Raw genomic sequence first — 25,296 nt, forward strand, 5'->3', positions numbered from 1 at the left:
GCATGAGAGGCAAGGGGAATTGTAACACAAGTAGCTGTGGATTAGACGGGTTTTGATTGCACTAATGAAAGAGTTCAAAAACTTTATTGACCTATAACCTGATTAGAATATGCCAGATGAGAACCAAATATTGTACAGAAAGTTGTACAGAATTTTTTTTACATAGAAAACTTTACATATCTGTACCATATACATTTTGTCCATCTGAAAAAAATTTCTACATCCATTGTAATACAGAATGCTTGACAATCTTGTCTTTTAACCATCAGAGCACAATTCACAGTATGAATACATTTCCAATAAATTTAACCATCCCCAAACCATGCCAGATTTGTTACTTGAATATATTCAACATTAAATTCTGTACATAAGAGTGAAATCTACATCAAACAAAAAACATGTGACAGCAGACACAACCTAGACTTGTTTGCAGTGATTCAAGTTCCAGTCCTCAGAGGATCATCACTTCAATGGCTCGTTATAGTTCAAAGCCCTAAACCAGGTATATTACAGGCAGTTATGTCAGTCGTGGTATTTCTACCTCTGTTCTCGACAAAAGTCAGCAACACTAACTTCTGGGCTACAACGAAACCAAAGGGAAAAAAAAAAAAAAAAAAAAGGAAAAAAAAATCACAACGCAAAAAAATAAACCCAAACTTCTAGTGCATATGGTAAACAATGAAGTGTTATGGGTTTTCAGCAAATCAATAATACAGAAATAAAACAATTCAGGAAGAACTGTATAGTGTTAAAGAGTTTATATTACAGACCTGCATCTCTGTACATTTTTCACAGAAGGATGATTACCAATGTCTCAGACAGCCTGAGTGTGCAAAAAAATCTTAGAATATCAGACATAGTTGCTAAATATCTTTTACCATGAACAATAATCTCCATTTTCTTTTCGCTATAAACATTTTATCCTTCAAAATACAGCTCTCCTGAGTTGTACTTCTTGCAGAAGCTCAAACCTTTACATATATAGTTCTTTGGGTACAGTTTGCTTTCACACCCGCCAGAAACATCCGTTGCTATACCGCTGTCCAGGACAGTAAAGGATACTGCAGCCCGTGCTGACAGGAGGACTGTGCTAAAAACTGGCTCTGTGCTCAGCAGGAGCCAGGTAAGAGAAACTGAGAGAGATAATCCATCAGGAAATAAAGGGACTGGAGTGTTGCAAGCCTTAATTACAGTTGTAAGCATCTGTACTGTTAACCCTTGGATACACATCGCCATACAAAGAAACCATTTTAATGGATATCCAGGCAGAATGGCTCAGCTACCTGGTCCTTTTCTTCAGTTGAGGAATATAAACTTTTAAAAGGAGCAATACTCAGTCACTATCTGCTACTGCTTGCTTATTCCAGACTCCTGTTCTGGTGGCTGGGATATTTGGAAAACCACACCAATCCGCAGGAAAAACCGTCGTAGAACAGCTCGAAGTTCAGGAATAAGGTCGAACTGCATGATTTCACACAACAGAGGATAGTAGAATGAGGCATGAGCCTTGAACTGAGGAAAAAAACAAACAGAAAAAGTTATTCTATTATGTATCGATACAGCATGTTGCAAGTGAAGAATTTTAAGTAGGGTCCCAAGTCAAGGTGAGAAACCCACAAAGTGACAAGCTGAAACATCTTTGTAAGTGAAGCCAGCAGTGCTAGAATAAGGCTAGGACAGCTGGGATGTACTCTGACTGAGCTCACTAGCTACACACAGCTCCTTGCTAAGGCTTCTTCTTCAAGAGGAAGAATTTTCGTATTATCAGCTAAGCTTTTTTTTGTTGGAGTTGGTCCCTTTCACTTAATATTTCAGCCAAGTTTTGTTAGAAATAGAGGGAGATCTAAATAATGGATTTAGTAACTGCAGAATTGCTTTGGAGAATGTCAAGGTGATGTACATGTAGCACTGGAAGCAGAAACAGGAGTTATTTCTTTGAATAAAAGTATCAGCCACTAATCCTCTTCCTCAGCAGCAGAGGGGTAAAAGCAACTTAACACACACTTCTAAGGGATTTTAGCATCTTTTAAATTTTCTCAGACACGTTTTATTTTATCACTCTCTGCACCCTTGTTCTGCATTACTACTGTCAGTATCTGTCAAGTGCAGAGCATCTGCAGAGCAGCAGGAGCTTTTAAAGTCAAGTATGTAACTGCACGTGAAGAACCGGTCTGGAACGACTTCTTACCTGTAAATGTTGTCTTAAATACCGTTCCAAACAGGTACTTACCCTTTCATCACTTATCTTCAGGACTTTAGTCAGAAATAAGAGTAATAGATTAGTCCAGGCTTCCCGATGACTTTCTGATGTAAGAGTGAGGAAGTAACTCAGAGCCTCACTGCAGACACTACAGAGAAAAGACACAAAAAACTGTAACTAACATTTAATTTTGAGCTCTGCTGCAGAGAGGGAGCTTTCGCTTTGCAGCTATACCAGCGCAGAGCCTTGGTGTAGAACAGCATCGTTTTATGAAAGCTACTGTACGCCTGATCAGTAATACAAAGCAGTGATTTTATTCAACTCAAAGCCAAAGACACAGGACTTTGCTGACAAATAGGCTGACAAAACACGATCACGCTGTTTGTGCATATATTTAAAGTGTATCAAGTGCTCTTTGAGAGGTATTAAAATGTATGTGACAAAATGATATGTAGACTTTAAAAATTAATCTCATGCTGATGTAACAAGGTAGTTTTCAGCTCTGCTCCCTGGTCTATAAATCTTAAAATGTGTTACTGCCATGGTTTTAAGCCCTCTATTATTCCAACAATTGCTTGAACAACTTTATAGACTAAAAACATTCAGGTGAACCTTAGTATTCAGAGTAATGAATAATCAAAAAGCCAAAAGCTTCTGTATGCCCACAGGCTCCACAAGCTCAGTGCTCATTTCTGCAGAAGAGAACAAACAGCATCGGTTCCCTAAAATATCTCAGGCTACTGAAAGAAAAAAGCAGGGTTTAGATGACAGTTGCTTTTCTTTTTAAAGAGGAGCTGTAACAATCACCCATCTACACATATGCTACAAAAAAAAAAGAAGGTGACAAAACCTTTGTTCTCTCCTGCAAAACATGTAATGAGAACAAAAAGCAGAAGTAGCACCAGTAGCTGGAGGCACAGCACTCTCCACACACCATAAAAACTCGTAATATTAGCGGTGATCACCACCGTACTGTGTTAGCTCTGGCAAGTTTATTGCAAACAGAGGAAGTCTATCCTTTTAAATAAAACCAAACATTTTTAACATCAGAAATAACATTAACAGGTTCAGCTACATGGACCTTACTTTAGTAGCCTTTGCTGGACTTCCTCCCATGCACTGGTACGGCTTTCATCCATGTACATACGGAACAGAATGCGCAGCCCACAGGCAAGACTACTCGTCTCCTGTTTCAGAAGATTAGGCTTCGATTTGCCTTTGAAACCTAGAGAAATTCCAAGCATCCATTTAGATTTTTGTTTCATCTGACATTTTTCCTTACAGTCCCCCCCTCCTTCTAAGCATCTCCTGCACGTAGACAGTTAGAAGAACCACCTTATGTAATTAATTTCTCACACTGGAGGTCCATACTAGCAAAGTCCAGTTGCTAGTGGAGGTCCGTACTAGCAAAAACATACCCATAAATCCTAACACTACCTCATGCAAGCTGTAGTGGTTCTGTGGATGCATACATCAATGCTTGCTTCATTTTCACACTAGGCATTCAACATTAAAAATACTAAATATAGCTATTTTGGTACAAGGAATAGGTTAAACACAATGCTACAGGGAGTCCATTTTCCATTGGTTTCAGAAAATTACATACACAGAAGGTTTGGCTTGGAAGGGACCTTTAAAAGTCATCTAGTTGCACCCCCCCTGCAAGGAGCAGTGACATCTTCAACTAGATCAGGTTGCTCGGAGCCCCAAAAGCCCCATCCAACCCAACCTTTTATTTGACTTACACGTTGGTAGGTAAAACAACCCCCCCAAAAAGTTCAGGGGTTTTGCACCTGCAACTTCCAAGCACAGGACTCACACCTACAGCCAGGGATCAGCTTGGCAGCAGTAACCCAGTGAAACATTAAATTTTAGGAAATTTAAAAGATATTTGCACCTGCACAGATGAAGTCTCCTCCCCTCAGGGATTCTAGGGTTATAAAGTTACAGCCTGATATTCAATTTTACATCTAGCATCAAAGTACTTTTGCCCTATTTTTGGGTCAATTCAAAGCACAGTTAACACATTCTCACAAAATATTTCTCCAAGGTGACTGACTCACCTGCTTTCCAGAGAGCAGTTCTTTGTTCATTATTTGAATTAAATGCTTTAGCAAATCTGTGAGATTCCAGCAGACAATCAAGAAGTTTGAAAAGCTGCTGTGATGTTAGAAAACGATACATCCCTTGATCTTGTGTATCCACATGGACATCGAAGTCTACTGCATCTCTCTATCAAAAAAAAAAAAAAGATACCCCATTTTCATCTGTACTTGTATTTAAACTTACAACTGGATTAGAAGTTGTACCCACATCCCAGTTATGTAAATCCCTTTGAACAACAAATGTTTTAATCTCTGCAGTGTGCTGCCCAGCACAGCAAATGCAATTTAATGCGAGATGTAAAAGATGTTGACAGTCTGCTGAAGTTCTCAAGTGCTTCTAAAAACTGTAAATTAGAAGATGTTACCGGAGTTTATGAAACTTTATCCACTACAGAAAAAGCTGTTTAAAAGAGAGATACCTATCAGCTCTACTTACTTGTGCTGCTGCTAGGTTCTCTGCGTCCTCTTTTTTGCTAGTTGCTGGGAAGAACACAATATTGTCGATAGTCTGAATGAGTTCCAGTTGTACAACACATTTGATCAAAAGAGCAGCAAATAACTTCTGTTCTGGAAATTCTTTTAAGGAAAGAAAAAAAAAAATGTTTCTTAACTGAAGAAATGCAATACTTTTTTCTTTTTTGAGCTATTTTGGGGTAAGTTGAAGAACAGCTTAACTTCAAGCACATTCACAAACCAAACCTGGAATCTACCTATCTGAACTACTCTTCTAAAACCAGGACTGATCACCATGTTAACAACTGGCAGGTTTTTAAAAACTATTTCCTAACTTTAAAGTCACCTGCCATATATTGGACAAATATTCAATGTTACCTAAAAATCACCAAAACGAGTGGATGTTGTTGTTAGCATCAGTGCAACGGCAAGAACCAGAGGCTGAGACTGTCCACAGGCAGAGGTGGCTTCAGACAGCACTGGTACCACTGGTGCCTGTTTGTGGCAGGTATTAATACCACCAGGCACGGACATTTCAAGCACCAACGTGTAACTCTGCACAAGTATCTGAAGGGTTTGATACACGCTCTTCAAATCACTTCAAATATACTTTTTCAGCTATTGCTTCTGTGGTATTCTGCACAGAAAGAACTTTGCTCTTAAGAAAAAAATATTACTAATTTACATAGCATCATAAGGAGAGTACTATTTTTAATATTTTGCTTTGGGTAAAAAGCCTGCAAGTTAGCAGCCGAACTCTAGATTTTTAAAGCACAGGTGAAAAATATGGACCGACAAGAGTCCAACAGAATTCTATCATACTACATGAAGACAAAAATTTAACCAATGTCATTTTCTTCACATATTTCTAAAGGTATAGCTGGGGCTATAACTAAAGATATCCAACATCTGCTAAATACTACTCTTAACAGATATTAAATGCCAAATCACTATGAAACACGCACTTGCAGTTGGCCTGGATTTACTCATTTCTTCACCTACTGTGGACCCTGCGCTGGGTTGATACAGACGTCCATCTGAAGATCTAGGCTGAACAGAATCATGAATATCTACTGACTTCTGTGAGATTGTATCCTGAAAAGAAAGAAAGAAGAAGAAGAAAAAAAAAAAATCAACTTGCAGAAGACTTCTGTGAGCTAATCGTCGATAGCGTTGTGCTCTTCATAGCTTAAGACATTTGCTATTTCTGCACTGCACTTTTCATTCACTTTAGTGACACTTGATATTAGCATTCAAGAAAGATGTACTAAAAAGATGACCTATAAAATAAGAATTGAAAATGTCACAAGCAACAAATACTTAATTACATAGCAAAGTGAATGAGCAGTATTTTGCATATAGGTTTTTTGTACGCCATCCATGCATTTAGCATGTCAGCCAATGGTTAGTTTGACTTTCACCAGATTAAGTGAATGAGGTTTGCTACAGGGTTATCTGCCTTGATCTACAACAAAAATCTCTAATAGCTTCTGTGAGAAGCTATTCCTTTTCTAATGGGTGAAAATGAGCACATAGCTCTTAAACAACAAGTCCAAACAATAAGACATTCTCAAACTTAAACATTTACTTGCCTTTACTTCCCAGAACCTTCTGAATTATTTCCTACTAACATGTTTGTAGGTATTACAGGAATTTACCACAGTAAAACAATGAGGGAGGAGGATATATGCATATCAAGAAAATGCTCTAATTAAAATCCTTTTGCCAGAGAGCTGCTTTTTTTTCTTTTTTTTTAAATGAATATCTTCCTTCTTGATCAGTTGAATGCAAAGTATTAAAATCAGCTGTAATACCTACTTTTTCATTTTCATTCACTGAAAGAGGGAAATGTAATGAATGTAATTAATAACAAATATGTTATGATTAACTGCAAAGCAGTTATATATAGCGATTGCTGTCCCTTTCAATAACCCAGCATTTCTATTGGCATTTGTTCCACAAGGGCTACTGGCAACTATATGTTAATTCCCTGCACTGTGGTGTTAAGCAAGGTTTAAATCTACACACACAGTTCCTATAAAGCACGTATCAACTTCTCATACCAATCAAGGTTTTAATCTTGATTAAGTATAAATGTACTTCTAATAGGTATTATGTCTATAGATAGCAGAATGCTTCATTATATTTGAACTCTCTGAACAAAAACTAGATGGAAATATCTAAAGCCTGCAAAAATTTTATCCTACCAGAGCAAAGGATCCAAAATGTATCCCCTCAACAATATTTATTACACAAGTTCTGTTAATTCTGAAATTGTAAAGCGTCCTTTTACACAGAAGACAAAAAAGATTTTTGAGAACATTCATGTTAAACTATTTCAAAGAGAAAAGATCTTTCAAATTTATTCATGATTAAGACATTTAATATATTTGCCATGTTTGCATGCTTTTATATTTGACATAAATGGATCAAAAACATAGCCAACATTTAGGTCAAATGTTTTATACATCAAACCACTACAAATAAGTGAATCAAGCTACAGTAAGCACATTCAGTCCCATGAATGTAAAGTACCTGTGTAATGAAACTGGCCCTCAGAAACCTGACACTCTGCTGTAAGTAAATTACGTTAGCACTCCATAAAGATAAATGGAGCGAGTCAGTCTCTCTTAGTAGAGCTGTTTTGGGACTGTATCTTGTGTTCTCTTCAAAGAGAATATTTAGCAAAATGAAACAAAACCCATGCCCGAAACCAGAAAAACTCAAGCCCTAAATACTGTAGTATTACAGACACCCCCAGATACAGGACATTACCTAAAACATACACAGATAATGACCTACAGCCAACTTCCGGATGCCAATTTTGAAAGCTGCAAACACATACACTCTTCTCTTTCACACTTTAATTCCTTGCCAATTTTAAACAGTACTTTATCTGGAAAAATTTTTTCAACTAAATGAAAACTAAAATGTGAGTTTAAACTAACCATACTTTCTACTTATTCTACATCACACAATATTTGTATTAATCTACTGAAAGCTTTTGAAGTAATTTTTTAATCTCAGCAGCTTACCAGTTTTTCTTTTGCATCAGAGGGAGATCCAGAGCCAAACTCCCCACTGACTGGTCGCCAGGTCAGCAGCCTTGAAAACACAAAACCAGCAAAATTCAGCAAGTTTGAAATACAAATCAGAACGGATATTCTAAAAAGGAAGCCACTTAAATATGGTGGGGGTTTTGTTTGTATTAATTTAAATTAATGGAAGCCAAACATTAAAAGAGTTGGATATAGATACTTCCATAAATTAATAAACTAATTTCAGTTTTAAGTATATATTTTGTTCTTTTACACATACTGAAAAAATTAAGTATTGTGGTTTTTGAACTTCAGCATTTCTGCCAATTGCCTATCATGAACAACTGGATTCTGTGGAGGTGGATTAATTTTTCTCAGAAGTATTGGATGTGGCAACAGGCAGAATGCCAGCGCTCTAGTGCCATTAGTGGGTCTTGTTCTCTGACACTGCCTTTACCTGGAATAATGAACGGATCTACCCCAGACCAAATGAACATGAACGGCTGGAGATGTTTTGCATTCTCTGGCTGGGTTTGTTCCAGCATTGCGGTTCTATTTCCACTTAGGATTCAGGTACCAAGCCACTGACAATACTTCTGATCTCTTCCCTGCTTTTTTCCTATAGCATATTGCTGTCTTGAGGCTCTTCACCTTACGCACTAAAAATTTCTACAAGGATTGTAACTTGCCTGCCAAGAATTGAGGGAAATTGGATTAAATAACTTAAGTGGTCCCATTATCTTCTGTTCTATCAAAACTATTGCTACAAAGTAAGACTAAAGTTATTTGTCATTGTTAAACTCTCAAACTATTTAGCCTCAACCTGTGTGAGGTAACGCTTGATGGACGACGTGTTGCATTTTGTGAGATCTTTCTCATTGTGTTAAGAATCCTAAATTCACATATCACTGAGTTCCATACAACTAAAAAGATAAGAAAAGACAAAATCTTGAGGCATGTAACAAATGAAAAAGAAGTAAGAGACAACAAATGAAGTAGAGCAAAGAACTTAATTGATTCTTGAAAGCTGCCAGGACATAAATTACAGGTTATTCTAGATCAGAGGTTGTTAAATACAGTGTAGTTTATTTTGGGCTATAAAGTCTTAAATTTCCATCTGCCACAGGACATACTGGAATAATGATACATTATGATTATCTGGCCTCTGCTGTCTCATAATTTGCGCAAAGAACCAATGCTGATTCCTGAATTTCCTAAACAAAAGAGGGCATTCACCCTGGCTTTCTCAGCACCAACAAACTCAGACTTTCTCTCACTAAGCTTCAAAAAGTTTCAATTAAAAAAAATTATAAACAGAATAGAAATTACATAAAAAGAAGAATCACAGAAACTATTAAAATGATCTAATGAAGCTGGATGAGTAAACAGTGAGGTGGACTGAAAACTGGCTAAACTGTCAAGCCAAGAGGGTGGTGATCAGGGGCACAAAGTCTAGTTGGAGGCCAGTAACGAGTGGTGTACTGGGTCAAATCCTGTTCAACGTCTTCATTAACGACCTGGATGATGGGGCAGAATGCATTACTCGTAAGAGGGAGGAGTGGCTGATAGGCCAGAGGGTCATGCTGCCACCCAGAGGGACATCGGCAGGCTGGAGAAATGGACTGATGGGAACCTCTTGTCGTTCAACAAGGGGAAGTGCAAAGTTCTTCACCTGGGGAGGAACAACCCCAGGCACCAGCACAGGCTGGGAGCCACCGAGCCGGAAAGTAGCTTTGCAGAGAAGGACCTGGGGGTCCTGGTGGACACAAAGTTCAACCTCAGCCAGCAACGTGCCCTTGCTGCAAAGAAAGTAAATGGTATCCTGGGCTGCATTAAGAGTGTTGCCAGCAGGTGGAGGGAGGTGATCTCTACTCAGCACTGTGTCCAGTCTTGGGCTCCCCAAGTACAAGATAGACATGGACATACTGGAGAGTGTCAAGCAAAAGGCGACAAAGATGATTAAGGAACTGGAGCACCTCTCCTATGAGGAAAGGCTGAAAGAGCTGGGACTGTTCAGCCTGGAGATGAGAAGGCTCAAGGGGAATCTCATCAATGTCTACAAATACCTGAAGGGAGGGTACAAAGAGGACAGAGACAGGCTCTCTTCAGTGGTGCCCAGTGACAGGACCAGAGGCAATGTGCACAAACAAGAGGTTCTCTCTGAACATCAGGAAACACTTTTTCACTGTGATGGTGATTGAGCACCGGCACAGGTTGCCCAAGGAGATTGTGAAGCTTCCCTCCTTGGAGGTACTCAAAAGCCATGTGGACATGGTCCTGGGGAAACTGCTCGGTGTAGCCATGCTTTGGCAGGAAGGTTGGACCAGATGACCTCTAGAGGCCCCTTTCAACCTCAGCCATTCTGTGTGATTCTGTGAGATCATCCTCAGCTATTAACACCTCAATGACTTGCTGGAAGCCTGGCAAAAGTACAGCTTGGGCTATTCCAGTAAGTGATTCTTCCTGAAATTGGTAGGAGTAAATATTCTAGTCCTAAGTTTTCCAAACAAGGAAATAATATGATTGTCTCTCTTTGCAAAATGCTAACTTGCCAAGAAAACAGCAAAGGCCAGTACTGCAACTAAGAATTCCTGCAGCCAATGCAACAACTTTTAAATTGAAGAATTAAATTACACAATACCTGGAAGATGTTTTATACAAATGCTAAAAAAGAAGAGATGTAAAACTACTGGATCAGATTAATAATAACCTGATACTTTACTCTCCAGAGATTCATAGCATCTGAATATTTAAAGATAATTAGCAATAAAGTACTTGCCCATAAAATCGTCATATATACCACTGCACAACTTGTCTCTGCCTTCATTTCAACATAACTATTGTGCCACTTCAAGACATGGGAAAACAAAGGTAAAAGGAGTGTTTGCCACCTTCTATAAGTACTAGGGCAGGCTCCAGAACAAGCTAGGCATTAAAAGTGCATTGTCAAAAAGAAGAAAAAAAAATATTAAGGCTGGGAGAGCAAGAAAAGCTCCAGAGCAAAACCAAAGCTAATAGAGGGACTAGAAATACAAGGAAGAAACGCCAGCCAAACGAGGAGTCACAGAAGAAGAACTAAACCCTATAAAGAGAGGGAGGGAAAAAGGAGCTGTACAGAAGGAGAAAGTACCACCCTCCCAGAGTTCAGAAAGAGAAGGAAAAAAAAATTACAAAGTCTCCATTAAAGATACAAAAGAATAACTGTAAATTGTTATCATAATTTTTTCTTACCCATCTATAAGGCTTCAGCTTTAATCAAGTATGGTCAAAGTGAAAAGATGGTTTTGAGCAGTTTGTGTCACCCAGCAATTGCTTGGAAAAGAGCAGGTGTACTTTCACATATGCTCAAGGGATTACTCACTTATAAAACGCACGTAAGATTTACTTTACCCTGCAAAAGTTGGGAACCTCCCCGAAATACAGGAAGGAATAATAGAATGAAGTTCTGAAAGACAGCATAGAAAGATTTAAAAGGAGATAGGAAGTAAACAATGGAAATCTACGGAAGGAGTCGTCAGATGCTCTCCTAGGAAAAAGAAACCATTTGAAAAGCAGAAGTGCCATGAACATCAAAGGGAGTGATGCACATATTTCAAATCAGATACAGCTAAAGGCAACAAAAGTATTTTGAATGTGTCTAAAGATTAAGATATAAAAAATGCTGCTCTAAAAGGGTTTCTAATATTCAACTTTAAGAATACTCAGAAACCTAAGCTTGGATCATATGTGGAAACCAAAGCAAGCGTTCTGCTAGTCAGTATTCACTTAAAAATCTAAGTACAGGACATGGTAAGTTAGGGCCAATTCAATTGGAGTTTTACATTCAGAGATTTCGTTTCAAATCTTATTTTTGGCAGTTACCAAAATGCCAAAAAAAAAAAAAAAAATCTTCCTAGCTCTTAGATATTTCAGCCTTATTTTAGTATTATTATTTTTTGCATGCAATGACTTCATAGTCACTCACATAGAAAAGTAGGTGACACAGTGACATATGGATTACCTTATCTTTTAAGCATGAATGAAGATCTCTTACAGTGCTATCTGATAGGTAACTTTAAAATGAAGGAAAGACAGATACGCAAATGAGTTCCCTTTTGCTTGAGTTTTCTTCAAGTCTGAACTAGGTGATACCCAGACACAAATGCTGTGAACTAGCTGCCAGACGGAGGACAAGTACTAACATAACAGTTCAACATTAAGACTCTTAAGTTTGAAAACAAGCAGTGTTTCACCTCAGTTTCGAAAGGTCAGGAGAAAAAAAAAACCTCGTCTTTGGTATAATGCTGGAAGTGATTTCTTGTTATTCTACTCTATGTTGTAAAACATACTACTCAGAATAGTACAGTCTTGTTACAAGAAACTTCACATAGAGTTATAACATGAAGGGAAAGACAGTTACCAAATATGCAAGATAACTTTCATAAAAAGATTAGGATTGGTAGAAACATATGATGGAAGTTAACCATCAACCACAGAGACTTAAATCCCTAGGACTGCTCCAGTATTTTAGCTAGTATTTCGTGGAAAAAGCTTCCCACATAACTACAAATTGCAAAGTCTGTGTATCGACAGCATTCTTCCATTATAAAAAGAAAACGACCAAAAAAAAAAAAAATCAGATAGCACTTCTCAAAAAAATTTAACATTTTAAAATTGAATCCAGTTATAGTTTGAGGTGGTTTTTTTGCTTCCTTCTCACAGGGTACTTCTAGTTTTTAACATTTTATCATTTACAACACAGAAAAAGTATATTCAGCACCTAATCTATCGTGTTCCAAAAAAGACTGCTTCTATTTGGTCCACTATTAACTAAAAAGCCAGAAAAAGCATAACATAACAGCGTTTTGTTCACCCCACCAATTACATAGCTAACAGTCTGAAATCAGTTAAGTCATCTAGCTAAACTATTTTACAAAGTATAAATATTAATAGTCTTCTTACGCATGAGGGATTGTAGTTTTGAAAATATCCAGCATGCAAGTACAAGTTTTATCCCAGATTTCTAGGGTAAACTTTTCACCATTTAGGATGACAACATTCTCCAAACAGTTTGTACCAGACCGTGCCAGTTGTTCATTGTCTGGAAAAGACAAACAGTGGATTTGTTTATTCACATTCAACATAGTAAAATGTTAACATTGTTTAACACAACTTGGTACACTCCTACCTTGCTGCACACACCAGTACAGCTGTGCAAATATATCATCCAAAAGAACATCACTAAGTACTTCTAAATATTGTGTGAATACATCACATATTGCATAAAGTGCATGGTTGCAAGTAGTTGTCATCCATTCAGCTTTCTAGGAGGGAAGGAAAAAAAAAAAGTAACAACTTTAAGACGGAACTTTTAGGATATACATCCCTGAAGACAGACAGATATACATATTTACTCAATTTGAACTGCTTTACAGTGACATGCAATTTCCTTCCATGTCTCAAAACCTCCAAAACTTGGAGCCCCACTTTTTAGAATCATAGAATCATGGAATGGTTTGGGTTGGAAGGGACCTTTAAAGGTCATCTCGTCCAACCCCCCTGCAAGGAGCAGGGACATCTCCAACCAGATCAGGCTGCTCAGAGCCCTGTCCAACCTGGCCTTGAATGTTTCCAGGGATGGGGCATCCACCACCTCTCTGGGCCACGAAATGACATATCAGATTTACTGTGTGTAAAGGCTGCAGTTCTTCTTACAAACCCTCAATATGTTGCATTTTATGCTATTCTTCTATTGTTCATAGTGTAAACTACTAGTCCTTTTACAGATGGCTTAAAAAATGGGAAGAACGACAGTACCTCCAAGAGAATGCTAATAAAACAAAATAAGGCTACTAGAACCACAGGTCAACCATGCGAGTTTTGAGGTTTGCCTTACGTTACTTGATAAGCTAATCAGGTTTTCTACTGTAACTACAGAACTCATGTAAACTCTCTTCCCCCACTTTTTTCACCTCAGTCTGCTGTTCTGGCAGTTTCATGTTGTCAAATATCCTAAAGACAATTCGAAATAAATCTTGCCACCAGTGTTTTTCGTAAGTATGGCCGTATGTCTTCATTATTTCAAACATTACTGTTAAGCCCCTGAAATGAAGAAAGAACAGCATATATTAAGAGCTGAAAAAAAGACCTGCACTAGACCAAGTATGTCCAACTGCAACTGCAGTAACAAACTCAAACACTGTTAAGAACATTACACATTGATCTGGTATATGTGTGCATCAGTCACACTAGTACACTAAAATTAAGCAGAAAGTTTGTAAAGCTGTTAAGTTACAGGCAATAGCCAGAAAATACTTTTGGTAACTGTGGTAATTTCAAATAAAAACAGGAAAAAAAACTTCTTTACAAAGGACCACAAAAATGAAGGAACCGGTATTTCCGGACACGAAATACAGAGGTCTCCAAATGAGTATTAATCTTCACCAGCTATAAAGGGAATGCAGATGCACAGCTCTCATGTGGGTGTATAGATTTAAAATGACTTGTATACAACCTCCCATATTTAGCATTAGAGATGCAACCGAATACACTTTGTAAGGGAGAAGCCATAAGGGAAAAGTCATAATAAAGGAAAATAAGCAGGTTTTACAGGAAGCCAGAATACAGCTTTCCTTTTTCAATAATTTCTGCAATCCTCAACCAGTTAATGAATCTTGGTATAAAAAGTTTTTAAATCCTCAGGGCATGATGGGCAAGACACAGGAAGGTAGACAAGAATGGGGGTCACAAGTTCAGTTAAAACCAAAAGCAGATTCCAACAGAATTTTGCTGTTGGGCTCTACTAAAACAGAATCTACTCACTGCATGGAGCATTTTACCTTTGTTTTAAACAGAGCAAATGGAAATGTGACACAAGGCTTACCCAGGTCAACTATGACAAATCACTAAAGTGGAATAAGTAACAGGAGTATATATCATGGAATCAAACATCATACATTTATATTTACTGAGGAATAGAGAGGATCAGTATTAACACTGGAAAAAATATAGACTTTTGGTATTAATCCAATGTAACATCTTATTTAAAAACAGAAAGGGATTTACTGCATATTGACCATCTAGAGTTGATCTTCCACGTTAAAATAATGATTGTTTGTTATATATTAGTAAAGTTAAAAGTTGACTTTTACAATTTACTGCATTCTATGCTTAAACTGCCTCCACCCTCATGTGACTGTAAGTTGAGTTGAGCTGTTTTAAACAGTTTACAGGTTCTATAATAAAAAGAAAACAGTCACTATATTTTAATTTACTTAAGCTTTAATTTATTTTCAAATGAACTATTTAAACAGTTCTTTATCTTTGTGATTTCACGGCTACTGATCCTAAACAGGCACTGAAAATAGTTAGAGTATTTGACTTTAAGAAAATGTAATACTTACCTCTTAATATAATGCAATCACAATCACATAAATTCACTATTTCTTATAACTGAAGATTAAAGTTTCTTATGTAAAGAACATAGGCCTAATTTCTACATTCCAACATTTATTTTAAAAGTGTTTTTAAAAAGCCTGGTGTTCTCACAGTGGTATCTCCTAAATTAAATGCGTAAGTCATTATAGACTGGTTACATTCAGTAACAAGAGTTGTTTCTATTCTAAAAGTGTAAAATAAGCTTTTTAAAATTTTAATTACAAATACTGATTGTTACCTGGTTCTTACATCTAATTTGCATCTATTGATGATACAGGACAACTCAAACAGAATTGGGAACCATCCTCGCACCCACACTCTGTCCTCGGGAGCTACATTCATATCATCACTGGTGTATTCCTTGAATGCCTTTGGAAGCAAACACAGGGTTATACAGAGTCCTAAGAGATAGTTTCTTCAAAATAAAACACAATTTGGACTGGAAATAACAATCTCTGCTGTACTAGTATTACACTCTGAACACACTCTGAATTAGGTGAGCTGGCAATCAAAACAATAATACTGAGAAAGTGAAGTGTTTTTCAAAAGTTATGCTTAGTATACTATAAAAAATAAACTAAAAAAGCCCCGAGATGATACATTCAAGCATTAATTTTTGCTTGCAGTTCAGTCTGAGCCTCTTACTCTCTTTTTGAAAAGAAAGCACTGAAACTGAGGATCTACCAAAACATTTTGCGGATATCAGATGTCTTTTACTTATGCCATTACTCATTCTTCACAACATTTCTCAGTAGAGAGCAAAGCCTGAAATATGTTGACCTCCAGCAGCTCTCAGGAAAGCCAGCCACCAGCTGAACTGGGCGGACGAAGGTGGGCAGGGGGAATAAAATAAAATAAAATATTTAAATTGCTGATACTTTCAAAGTCTGTGGTATATTATACCTCTATTGCTTCTGAATAAAGTACATTTCTCACTAATCTCTGGAACTTGAAGGAAAGCCAATAAGGTTAGCACAAGTAATCTTTTCTTTATAAAATAATTGTTGAATAAAGCACCTATAATTTAGTTTAATACAGACTGTACCTGAGGTCTATCAGATACGTATTTTGCACAGTGGCGAATGAGGCGGATCGCTTCCATACTGGTATCTGGAAATGCTGCATTGCAGGCAAATTCAGACAAGCACTTTACTGCATCCTGGAAAGAATCTATGGTTGCTGGGAAGTGTTTTTCGAATACAATTGCTGGGAGAAAAGTGTTAACAGAAAAAAAAAAGTGTTATGCTTTAAAATCTATTAATTCTAATATGAACTGATTGTAATAGAAGTAATGTGAAACTGCTTTGTTGACTGATGCTATCAAATGCTAGAGTATTAACAAGAACTAAAAAAAGAATGTTCAAGAAAAAAAAAAATCACCTAGAGGGCATTCTGTTTTGATAGTAAATAAGCATCTGAAATAAATAAAGGTACTATCTAAAGTCTAAAGGAGGCAAATTTTACAGTTAAGCAAGAACAGAGCACTAGGTTTACTGCTTAACTGTATGGGCGATCAGAGCTTAAGAGGGCTATATAAAGCACTGAATTTTGTTTACAAAAGGACCTCTCTTTCCCTCAGCAATATGGTCCTGTTGCTTTGATTTTAAATAGTCACTCATGAGGCAAAAACCCCAAACATTCTCCATCAATGCTGAAAAAGTTTAGCAACTTGTAGAGACTGAGACAGAGTAAGAGATCCCTTATGGCACTTAGAGCCTGACATCTAAACTACAAGGGAGGGGGGAAAAAAAAAAAAAAAACAAAGAAAAAAGAAAAAAATAGTCCCACCTAGCTCAGCACTTTCTCCTAAACAGAGCAATAGACAAGCACAATTCAAAAATAAGGAAAAATTTAAGAAAACAACATAAGCATAAAGTGACTACTTTTTGGGGGGGGGGGGCGGGGGGGAAGAAAAAAAAAAAGTTACTCGCTGACACTAAGTAAATAATGTAAGGGTCGACTTAGAATCATAGAATCATAGAATGGTTAGAGTTGGAAGGGACCTTAAAAAATGCTACAGACAAAAGGGTTTTTTTTAAAGACATAAAGGAAGACAGATGACAATAATCTCATTGAATTATTTTTGTAAGTATTTTCCCAGAGGACTGTTTGAAAATTGTAAAATATTTGTTCTAAAGCATGAAGGGAGCTTTACTATGCAGGCTGCAGAACCAACAGAAAAACAAAGCTTCTCAGCCTCCAGAGTCACATACACTTTCATGTCGGCTGAAGATCATCAATACTCACTGACTATGTGTCCTGTAGTCTGGAATGCAAGTTCCACTATACTTTCATCCTGATCTGAGGCAGCGAGATGAAATACTGAAAAAATGTTTTTCCAGCCAGAACGAATGTTAGCAGCCTGGGAATTTACCATCTGTGCAATACACCGTACCACCATATCTCTAATAGTAGGAGACCTAAATTAAGATAATAAACAGTAATTGTTTAAACTAAATTACATAATCAATTAGAATAGCATATTTCTCCAGCAAATGATTTTACAAAAGCAATTTGAAACACTAATTGCAGAAGTTGGTGCTTATGATCCTAGGCGATTCAGAGAACTGTATGTTATTACCTGTTTCTCTTCATGATATGTTCAAACGGTCTTAGGAAGTCCTTCTGGAATCGGAAATTAGCAAGTTCTCCTTTTTCCAAAAACTTCATTGATAATTGCCTTAACGAATCTACTGCAAAAATAGCTACATCTTCATTGGGATTGCAGCCAACCTGGTAATGTAGAACAGAAATGTATAGTAAGCTTGCATCAGCATTCTTACAGATTCAGCCCAAGTTGCCTTTACACTTGATAATGGAGAACTAAGCAGTACTAGAAAATTAACAAAATTAAACAGTGGCCAATTCCATAAACCACATGGTTAATGCAATTCAATAATCCCCAACCACTTCCTGCTATTTTCTACATTATATATCCCAGCATTTAAAACTTTCTAAAAATAAGCAAGTTGTCTAGAAAGACTTCAACATGCTGTATTAAAAACGCATGTCAAACATTCACCTGATAAAACGTCAGTTTAGACTTGAAGAGAAAATAACCTCTTATCCCAAGGTTAATAAAACATCCCCAAAAATCAGAACACATAACTAAATGCAGCCAATTCTCGACTCAGGTCATGGCAAATAACTTAATGTATACTCCTGCTTTTATTTATTATATTGTGTAACTCTGCCTTCTTGCAGGCCTTTCCAGCTTTACAATTTTTGTTGTGTTTTAAGCTACTTATATAGAAGTACAGAAAAAAACAGTGTAATTCAGCTGAGCTCATGCTTCTCCAACAAATCCCTAAATAAAAAATTCAGCTGTATTGATAATTCAAGCATTATGCAATATAATCATTAACAGGGATACCTTATTAAAATGATCTCCGATAACTTCCCAGATTCTAGACCACTGTAGCCTTATCCGACCCATGTTGTAGTAAGAAATCTCTACAATCTTCTGCAGACTAAACATTCGAGGGTGGGTAGCAGACAGTAGTTCATCCATAGATACAGCACAAAGCCAGCGAACAAAATCCACTGTTGAATGACCACAGATTTTAATGCAATATTTTTTCAAGGTTTAAGACAAAGTTGCTTTGTAGTTTACAGAGAGGGGAAAAACAAAGATAAAACCTACCAATAGCATTTCCATCCAACCTTGTAGATCCCGTAAATATTCTGTAAAGTGCAGTTTAAGATATCGTTACAATTTCTTTAAAAGGCACCTACTAAACATGTGTTCAAGATTATTTTAAATATATACAGACAACCTCTGACTACTATTACTTATTAAAAAAAACAATAAATGTGGAAAAATACTGAGCTTTGACAATAAAATCAGAAATATTTCAACTATTTTGAGTATCTAGAAATAACTCCCATAAGCATGTGTGGAGACTGGGAGGTGAGCATTGTTTCTAATGCTGTCCACTCACTGGCAGTGATTGATGAACAATGTCAGCAGTTTATAAACTATTCAGCCCTGCTCCAAGTACAGAAGTCAAACTTCTCCAGAGTGCATGACTCCTATTTGCTGTTAAAAACAGATACTTTAAACACTTCCCATTATTAAGTGGGGAGAAACACTGCAAACCTAAAAAGCTATTATGTGCTTGACATTAAGCCTCCCATTTGCTTGATGTGATTTTCCTGCAAGGCAACTTTCACTGAACTGACATCAATCTTGCTGCCTACACTCAATCACAGAAATGCTTGTAAGCCTTCAGAATGATACCACTTTGTGATTGTCAGTTTTGACAACCATTAAGAAAATGATGTTTTCTGCCTTCTTACATGCTGAGAGCGCAAGACCCATTAACACTCCAGTCTGATCAGCACTTTATGATATAAACAGAGAACGTTTATGATCGGTACTATGCCTGATCAAATCCAGTTAGGATAAATATGATTCATGAAAAGGAAGACTGGAATAATAATTTTGGTAATTTCAGACAATATCTACACAACCTAGAGGAAAGCAGGGAGTCAGTAATTACATTTAGGAGAAAAAGGGTCTGTCAATAATGGTCTGTGTGCTACGGCAAAATGATATTTGCTCTACGTTATTATACATAGCAAATCAAGATTCACCAGATAGTACAGCAGTCTTTATTCTGCAACTCTCCTGTAACAATTCTGTATCAGTAAAAAAGGCCTCTTGTCTAATCTTTGTTCCGTTCCTTCTTGCAAAAATACTTCTGCCCCATAAAAAAGTAAAAAATCCACAAAACCAAAAGCACTTTAATATGGTATATTTATGTAGTTATTTCCAAATAGGGGTAAACTAATAATGTCCTCTTATTAGCAGAGGGTATTCAAGTATTGTTTAAAAGGCTTGAGAGGGCAACAGCAAATTTAATACAATACCTGTCTACAGCAACGACAACGCTTTGGGAGCTAGTTTCACCAATGGATTCCTGAATACTTGCAATCTGCTTCCAATCCACGTTTCCACCAACTACAGTGAACAGAATTTGAAAAATGGGTATGAGATAACACAGAAAAGGCTGGGAAGAAAGAGGAAGAGAAGTTGTGCCACTACCAGTATAACTACGTATGGTTTTTAATTCACAAAACAGAGAAGTACATTATTAACTTCCTTTGCATGAACTGGGCATCTCAGTAAACAGCTGCATGCTGGTCTAAGCCATAATTATTTAGATTTTCTCTCCATGTATAAACTATGTTAGTCCCAGAAAAAAATTAAAAGCACAAGAACCACTTTTTTCTCTCCATCTTTCAATGGATCTTTGGTAATTCTGCTACTGAAAATACACAACATATGATAAAGAATACCGCACAGAGGAGAACTTTTCACACTTTATTAGCAGTGAGTAAATCCATCCTAATAGGTTCTCTTTTTAATAATTCATAGGGAAGACCTCCCACCAAAACTCATTCCTAAAGCTACATGTCAAGTACAGCAAAATTATCACCTACCAATAGTGAGAAAAAACCTGTAAATAAAAATAGTAATATTTACTTTGGAGGCTAGAAACTGTAACCCACACCTGGGAAAGTGCACGTTAAGAAAATGCTGACTTCACAGAGAGCAAATTTCTGAAACTTCTGGCAGTCCCTAAGCCCCCCTCCACCCTCACCCAAAAAAAAAAAAAAAAAAAAAGCAGGAATCTCGAAACCTTTCTGGGTAATTCCACCTACCCTGTATTTAGGGGTTTTTTTTCTTAGGCAGCCTATCAGAAACACTGGGGAGAACAGAAAACTGAAAGGTCAATTCTCAGAGCTCTACAGAGATGCAAAGTTCTCATGTTTCAGACTGCCTCACTGAAGCCTGCCTCTGAGTCTTGCTGTGCTCCACGCTTGGAGGCGGCTGGAGATGACTGACTGTCAAATCTAGATAAATTGACCCATCTGAAGTAATTTTCTTGGGCATTTTGTACATAGATGCATACATACATAACCTTATACTAGTACATAACCTTACACTAGTACTTCAGCAACTTACAATACTGTTGTGTTTGATCAAGAATTCTCTTCTAAGCACACAAGCTGCCAGTAGCAATTAGCTTGATCTTGGTAATGCGTCAGCTAAGAAACATATCAAATGAGCACCTGTGTACAGTGAATTTGAAGGGCTATTTCCAAGAAGTCAGGTAACCCTAACCCACTCTGGTAGTTTACATTTGAATTCCTTATTATCATACGCTTTATAATCAATGCTGGAAAACCTAAACAGAGAGTAGATTTATATTCCAACAGTTATGAGATCTTTTACAATGAAACAAAGAGTCACCTATATAATTCTTCTTTATGAAAAACAGATTCCTCAGATTCCTATTTCTGATTACTTAAGCAGTACACTTTGGCCACGACCTACTCACAGCAGCAGGTTTTGGCTTCCAACTTTGTAAACAGAATTTAGAGTAGAAACAAGCTGAACTTCACAGTTACAACTCCAAGTAAGACAACATTCCTACCAAAGAAGCAAAGGAATATAAGCTTATTTGTTTACTTCTAAAACCCACATGCTTCTGATGCCTTGAACTTTCAAGTAAACAAAAAAGGGCCTCAGCAGGAAGATAATGCAAGAGCGATGAAGACATTCACATGTAGATGCCTGAAGAATGCACAACTTAATAATTGTTCTGGTAGTAAATGAGCAAAGGGGTTTTGGGAGTTGGTTCTGTTTTTTAAAAAAACACACGCTACATCAGGAAGAGTGAATGCTGCTGTTGCTGATGTACATTTGATTTAGCAAGCAGGTTTGAAAGATGAAGCTGTAAACTATGTGTCTGTATATATGGATGTATACACTATGGGTTCTTCACAGGAATGTAGATTTCTAGGGAAAGCCATAGTTCCAAAGGATACTTGAGAGTCATCACAGAAAGAAAATTAAAGTACCTGCAACACAGCATTTGTGGAGAAAAGTGAAAAAACTAAAAGAGCTGAGAAAATGACTATCTTCTAACAGCCCCTAAGTGCATGAAAACCAAACTCCTTTGAATTGAGCATTTTCCTGCAAGACTGATATGATATTATTAAAAGAAAATGCTTAAGTTTCCATATGTGCACTGTAACAGGCACTCCAGAAATTAAACTCAGAGAAACATTTTATGTATTTGGGCATAGACTATTTTCCTTAGAAATGTAGTTGACAGACAGGAAAAAAAGTCTTTACGAGCTGGATCTACACCAACTACTAGCAAGTATGATTTAGAGACACCTGACTACAGTTTACATTCTTGAGCTATTGGGACTTAAAATTTTTAAAGGCCAGTCATTTCAGTGTAGAGAAACTGCCAGCATTTGGAAATAGCAAAGCTGGATAGGTCATCAGGGAACACTCAACTGAAGGATGCATATTAGAAGGGCAGGAAGAAGCTCAGTATATGAGACGTTGGCAGACATTAATTTCCAGGCATAAGGTTTCCCTTCAGCAGCTCTTGGCAAGGTGAGGGGAGTACAGACGCAGGCCAAATGAGAGCACAATGGAAAGAAAAGGACTGACTGCAGAATAAGAAAAACTGTCTGAGGAGAACACAAAGCCAGACAATTAGGATCAGTCGAGGGCTAAGATCAGGGAAATGTAAAATAATCATAACCTCTCAAAAAAAAAAAAAAAAAAAAAAAAAAAAGCCAACAAAAAAACTACACAAATCCCCCCCCAAAAAGAAAAATTGAGGGAACACTGACTGTGGGTGAAGCTGTTCAAAAGGGAGGAGATACTGAGCATCATACTAAAACTGAAACTTTCTAACAGTCAAACGGAGTTATATATACTTCCTTGATGTTTCCACAGTTTCCTACTACCCTACAACTGTATGTCTTTAACTGCGTTCCTATTAAAAAAAAAAAATCAACCTTTTTAAGATACTTTAAGGTAAGATTGGTATACTTTTCTAGGAGGATAGGAAACATCATCTCATCTATGGTGTAAATTTTGGCTGTCAGGCCAACCTAAAAAAGGCACTTATTCAGTACCAAAGTAACCAAAAAAGGAGGAAACAGAATTTCAGAACTGAAGCTAAATTAATCTCCCATTTGGTTTGAATACTGTGTATTTCTCACAAAGTTTCACAACAAGATGCTTAACACACAAACCTGCTTGTTTGGTAAAATACTTGGTGCACTATTATTAAATCTGGTCATACCATCAGCAGTCCGTTCTTACTTGGTCAGCTATATTTTATCAGAAATTAATAATGTCTCATTTTCTTACACTTCCCCCTCTCCAATCCTAGCAATAACACTCAGCAGAGCAAAACAAATATTCCAGGAATAGGAACAGGTCTATTCAAAGGCTAAGACAGTTTTACAAGGACTACTTCACAATCTCATCTCTGAACCTCAACAGAAAACTAAAGATAAGCTTTAATATCTGTCTGAACAAAGCCAGTTAAACTAAATACTTCATATCTGCATTACTTACCCAGACCCAGTCCCACAAATTCATCAGGTGCCTGATCTTTTGTTCCAGTAAAAGAACCTTCCCTGCCACGCACTGTCCCTGAGATGTAGCGAGGTTTTACTCCAGTTCCTATTAACTGTGCCAGTTCAAGTTGACTGATGCATTTCAGAATCTATTCCAGAGAATAAAGAAGTTGTTTATCAGTAAAAAGCAGGTTGAAATAGTAACAAATAAATAAAAATCTTTAGGCAGATCATTAGAAGAAAAAAATTCTAACACTCAAGATCAGACAAGTATTTCTGTTCTTCTAAAATGAATATTAATTTAAACACTATTGAATTAGTCTCTTACAATTTTATTCTCACTTGGACAGTTTTGCTCCTTTGACTGGTTGCATAACGTGCAATTTTACATAATGTATACACAGAAGCATATACTTGGCACTTATCTAAAAAGCACTGTATTTATGCACAAACAAGTACACTACTGTGTTCAAAATCAGTACATGTACTTTCTTACAGTTTAAGTACAAATGACTCTGGTACCTCATGCCAGGAATTTCCTAAATAGTTTCCATCGGTATGAGCCACTGTGATGAGAGTTTTAATTGTGTCAATATTCTTCTGCTTCATTTCAGTAATACCAGAACTCACTGTAAGTAACGTAAATCTTGCTAGTGCTTGGACATAGGCGTCTCTTTCGAGCTACAAATGAGAGGGGGGAAAAAAAAAAAAAAAAGTATTTTCTCAGTTTCTTCTTCTTAGTACAATCCGTGTGATTTCAGCAACTGCATCATTTTCTTGCTCTTCCTAGAACTAGATCTCCAAAGCATTCTATATAGTGAAATTCTATACAGTGAAAATATCTCCTGTTCTTCTGTAGTAAGCTGTGGCATAAAATTGGGCTCCCTCTATTCAGGAACATGAAGTGTGATGTCTGACAGCACAGAACACGTAGGTTGTTGTTAGGTTTCTGGGTTTGGTCTTTTGGGGGGGCTTTTTTGGGAAACAGGATGCTGTTACAGAAGAAATTGTGGGTCCTTAGCTAAGCTTTTAGTGTTGTGGTGCTATACCTGGAACCTACTCTGAAAATGCTGCCTTAGCAGACTCTCTCAAGTTGTAGGATTTTTTTTTTGGCAACAGAATCTAAATAATATATCTAAAAGACATGTTTTGCCAATTGCACAAAACTGTTCAAAACACATTTGATTTAGTCTATGCCGTCTGGAGCACCTCACAGGCTTGTGAGGTGAGACTCATGAGTGGGCAAACAGCAAGTGACCTATAATCTAGGCAGAAGAACTCAATCTCACAAAAAAGAATGTTCCACATGTAGGTACTCTTATCTGCACACACCAAAGGGAACTCCTCAGATCTCATAAGAACCAGTTACAATGGTAAAAAAGGGATTACAGCTGAGCTCACAAGTGCATTTTACTCTCCTGCTGTGTATGATCCAAAGGCCATAAATTGAAATGGTTGTACACCAGAGAAACAAATATCAACCATGAAATATATTTAACTATTTGTATGTGTAAGTATGTTTTGAAATTTAAAAAATCATTGAGTACATACTAAAACCAAATATAGAATATATTTTTAAAAAAACCCAGGAAGAATGTCCGTTTCATAGAGAAAACATGACCACCACAACAGTGGGCAACGATGGAAGGATGGATTCCCACAGAGCCACACAGTATGGCTGCCA

The 25,296-nt window shown here is 37.1% G+C and overlaps 1 protein-coding gene across 1 annotated transcript in view; it reads right to left on the bottom strand.

Annotated features, from left to right (window-relative positions):
• Nucleotides 1–67: 67 nt before the first annotated feature.
• Nucleotides 68–25,296, bottom strand: part of ARFGEF1 (ARF guanine nucleotide exchange factor 1) — a 97,879-nt gene continuing 72,650 nt past the window's right edge. The window contains exons 21-39 of the mRNA XM_086740920.1: nucleotides 24,135–24,293; nucleotides 23,611–23,761; nucleotides 20,085–20,175; nucleotides 18,856–18,896; nucleotides 18,586–18,755; nucleotides 17,794–17,945; nucleotides 17,460–17,632; nucleotides 16,258–16,418; nucleotides 15,451–15,581; nucleotides 13,748–13,877; nucleotides 12,964–13,099; nucleotides 12,738–12,876; nucleotides 7,794–7,863; nucleotides 5,724–5,853; nucleotides 4,742–4,881; nucleotides 4,264–4,432; nucleotides 3,287–3,425; nucleotides 2,231–2,348; nucleotides 68–1,512 (exon numbers count right to left, since the gene is read on the bottom strand). Of these exons, the coding sequence (XP_086597046.1) occupies nucleotides 1,348–1,512; nucleotides 2,231–2,348; nucleotides 3,287–3,425; nucleotides 4,264–4,432; nucleotides 4,742–4,881; nucleotides 5,724–5,853; nucleotides 7,794–7,863; nucleotides 12,738–12,876; nucleotides 12,964–13,099; nucleotides 13,748–13,877; nucleotides 15,451–15,581; nucleotides 16,258–16,418; nucleotides 17,460–17,632; nucleotides 17,794–17,945; nucleotides 18,586–18,755; nucleotides 18,856–18,896; nucleotides 20,085–20,175; nucleotides 23,611–23,761; nucleotides 24,135–24,293 (2,565 nt within the window). The 3' untranslated portion in view covers nucleotides 68–1,347. The remainder of the gene's footprint in view (nucleotides 1,513–2,230; nucleotides 2,349–3,286; nucleotides 3,426–4,263; nucleotides 4,433–4,741; nucleotides 4,882–5,723; nucleotides 5,854–7,793; nucleotides 7,864–12,737; nucleotides 12,877–12,963; nucleotides 13,100–13,747; nucleotides 13,878–15,450; nucleotides 15,582–16,257; nucleotides 16,419–17,459; nucleotides 17,633–17,793; nucleotides 17,946–18,585; nucleotides 18,756–18,855; nucleotides 18,897–20,084; nucleotides 20,176–23,610; nucleotides 23,762–24,134; nucleotides 24,294–25,296) is intronic.

This window comes from Chlamydotis macqueenii, chromosome 2 (genome assembly GCF_036417535.1).
Source record: "Chlamydotis macqueenii isolate bChlMac1 chromosome 2, bChlMac1.mat, whole genome shotgun sequence".
Taxonomy (NCBI): Eukaryota; Metazoa; Chordata; class Aves; order Otidiformes; family Otididae; genus Chlamydotis; species Chlamydotis macqueenii.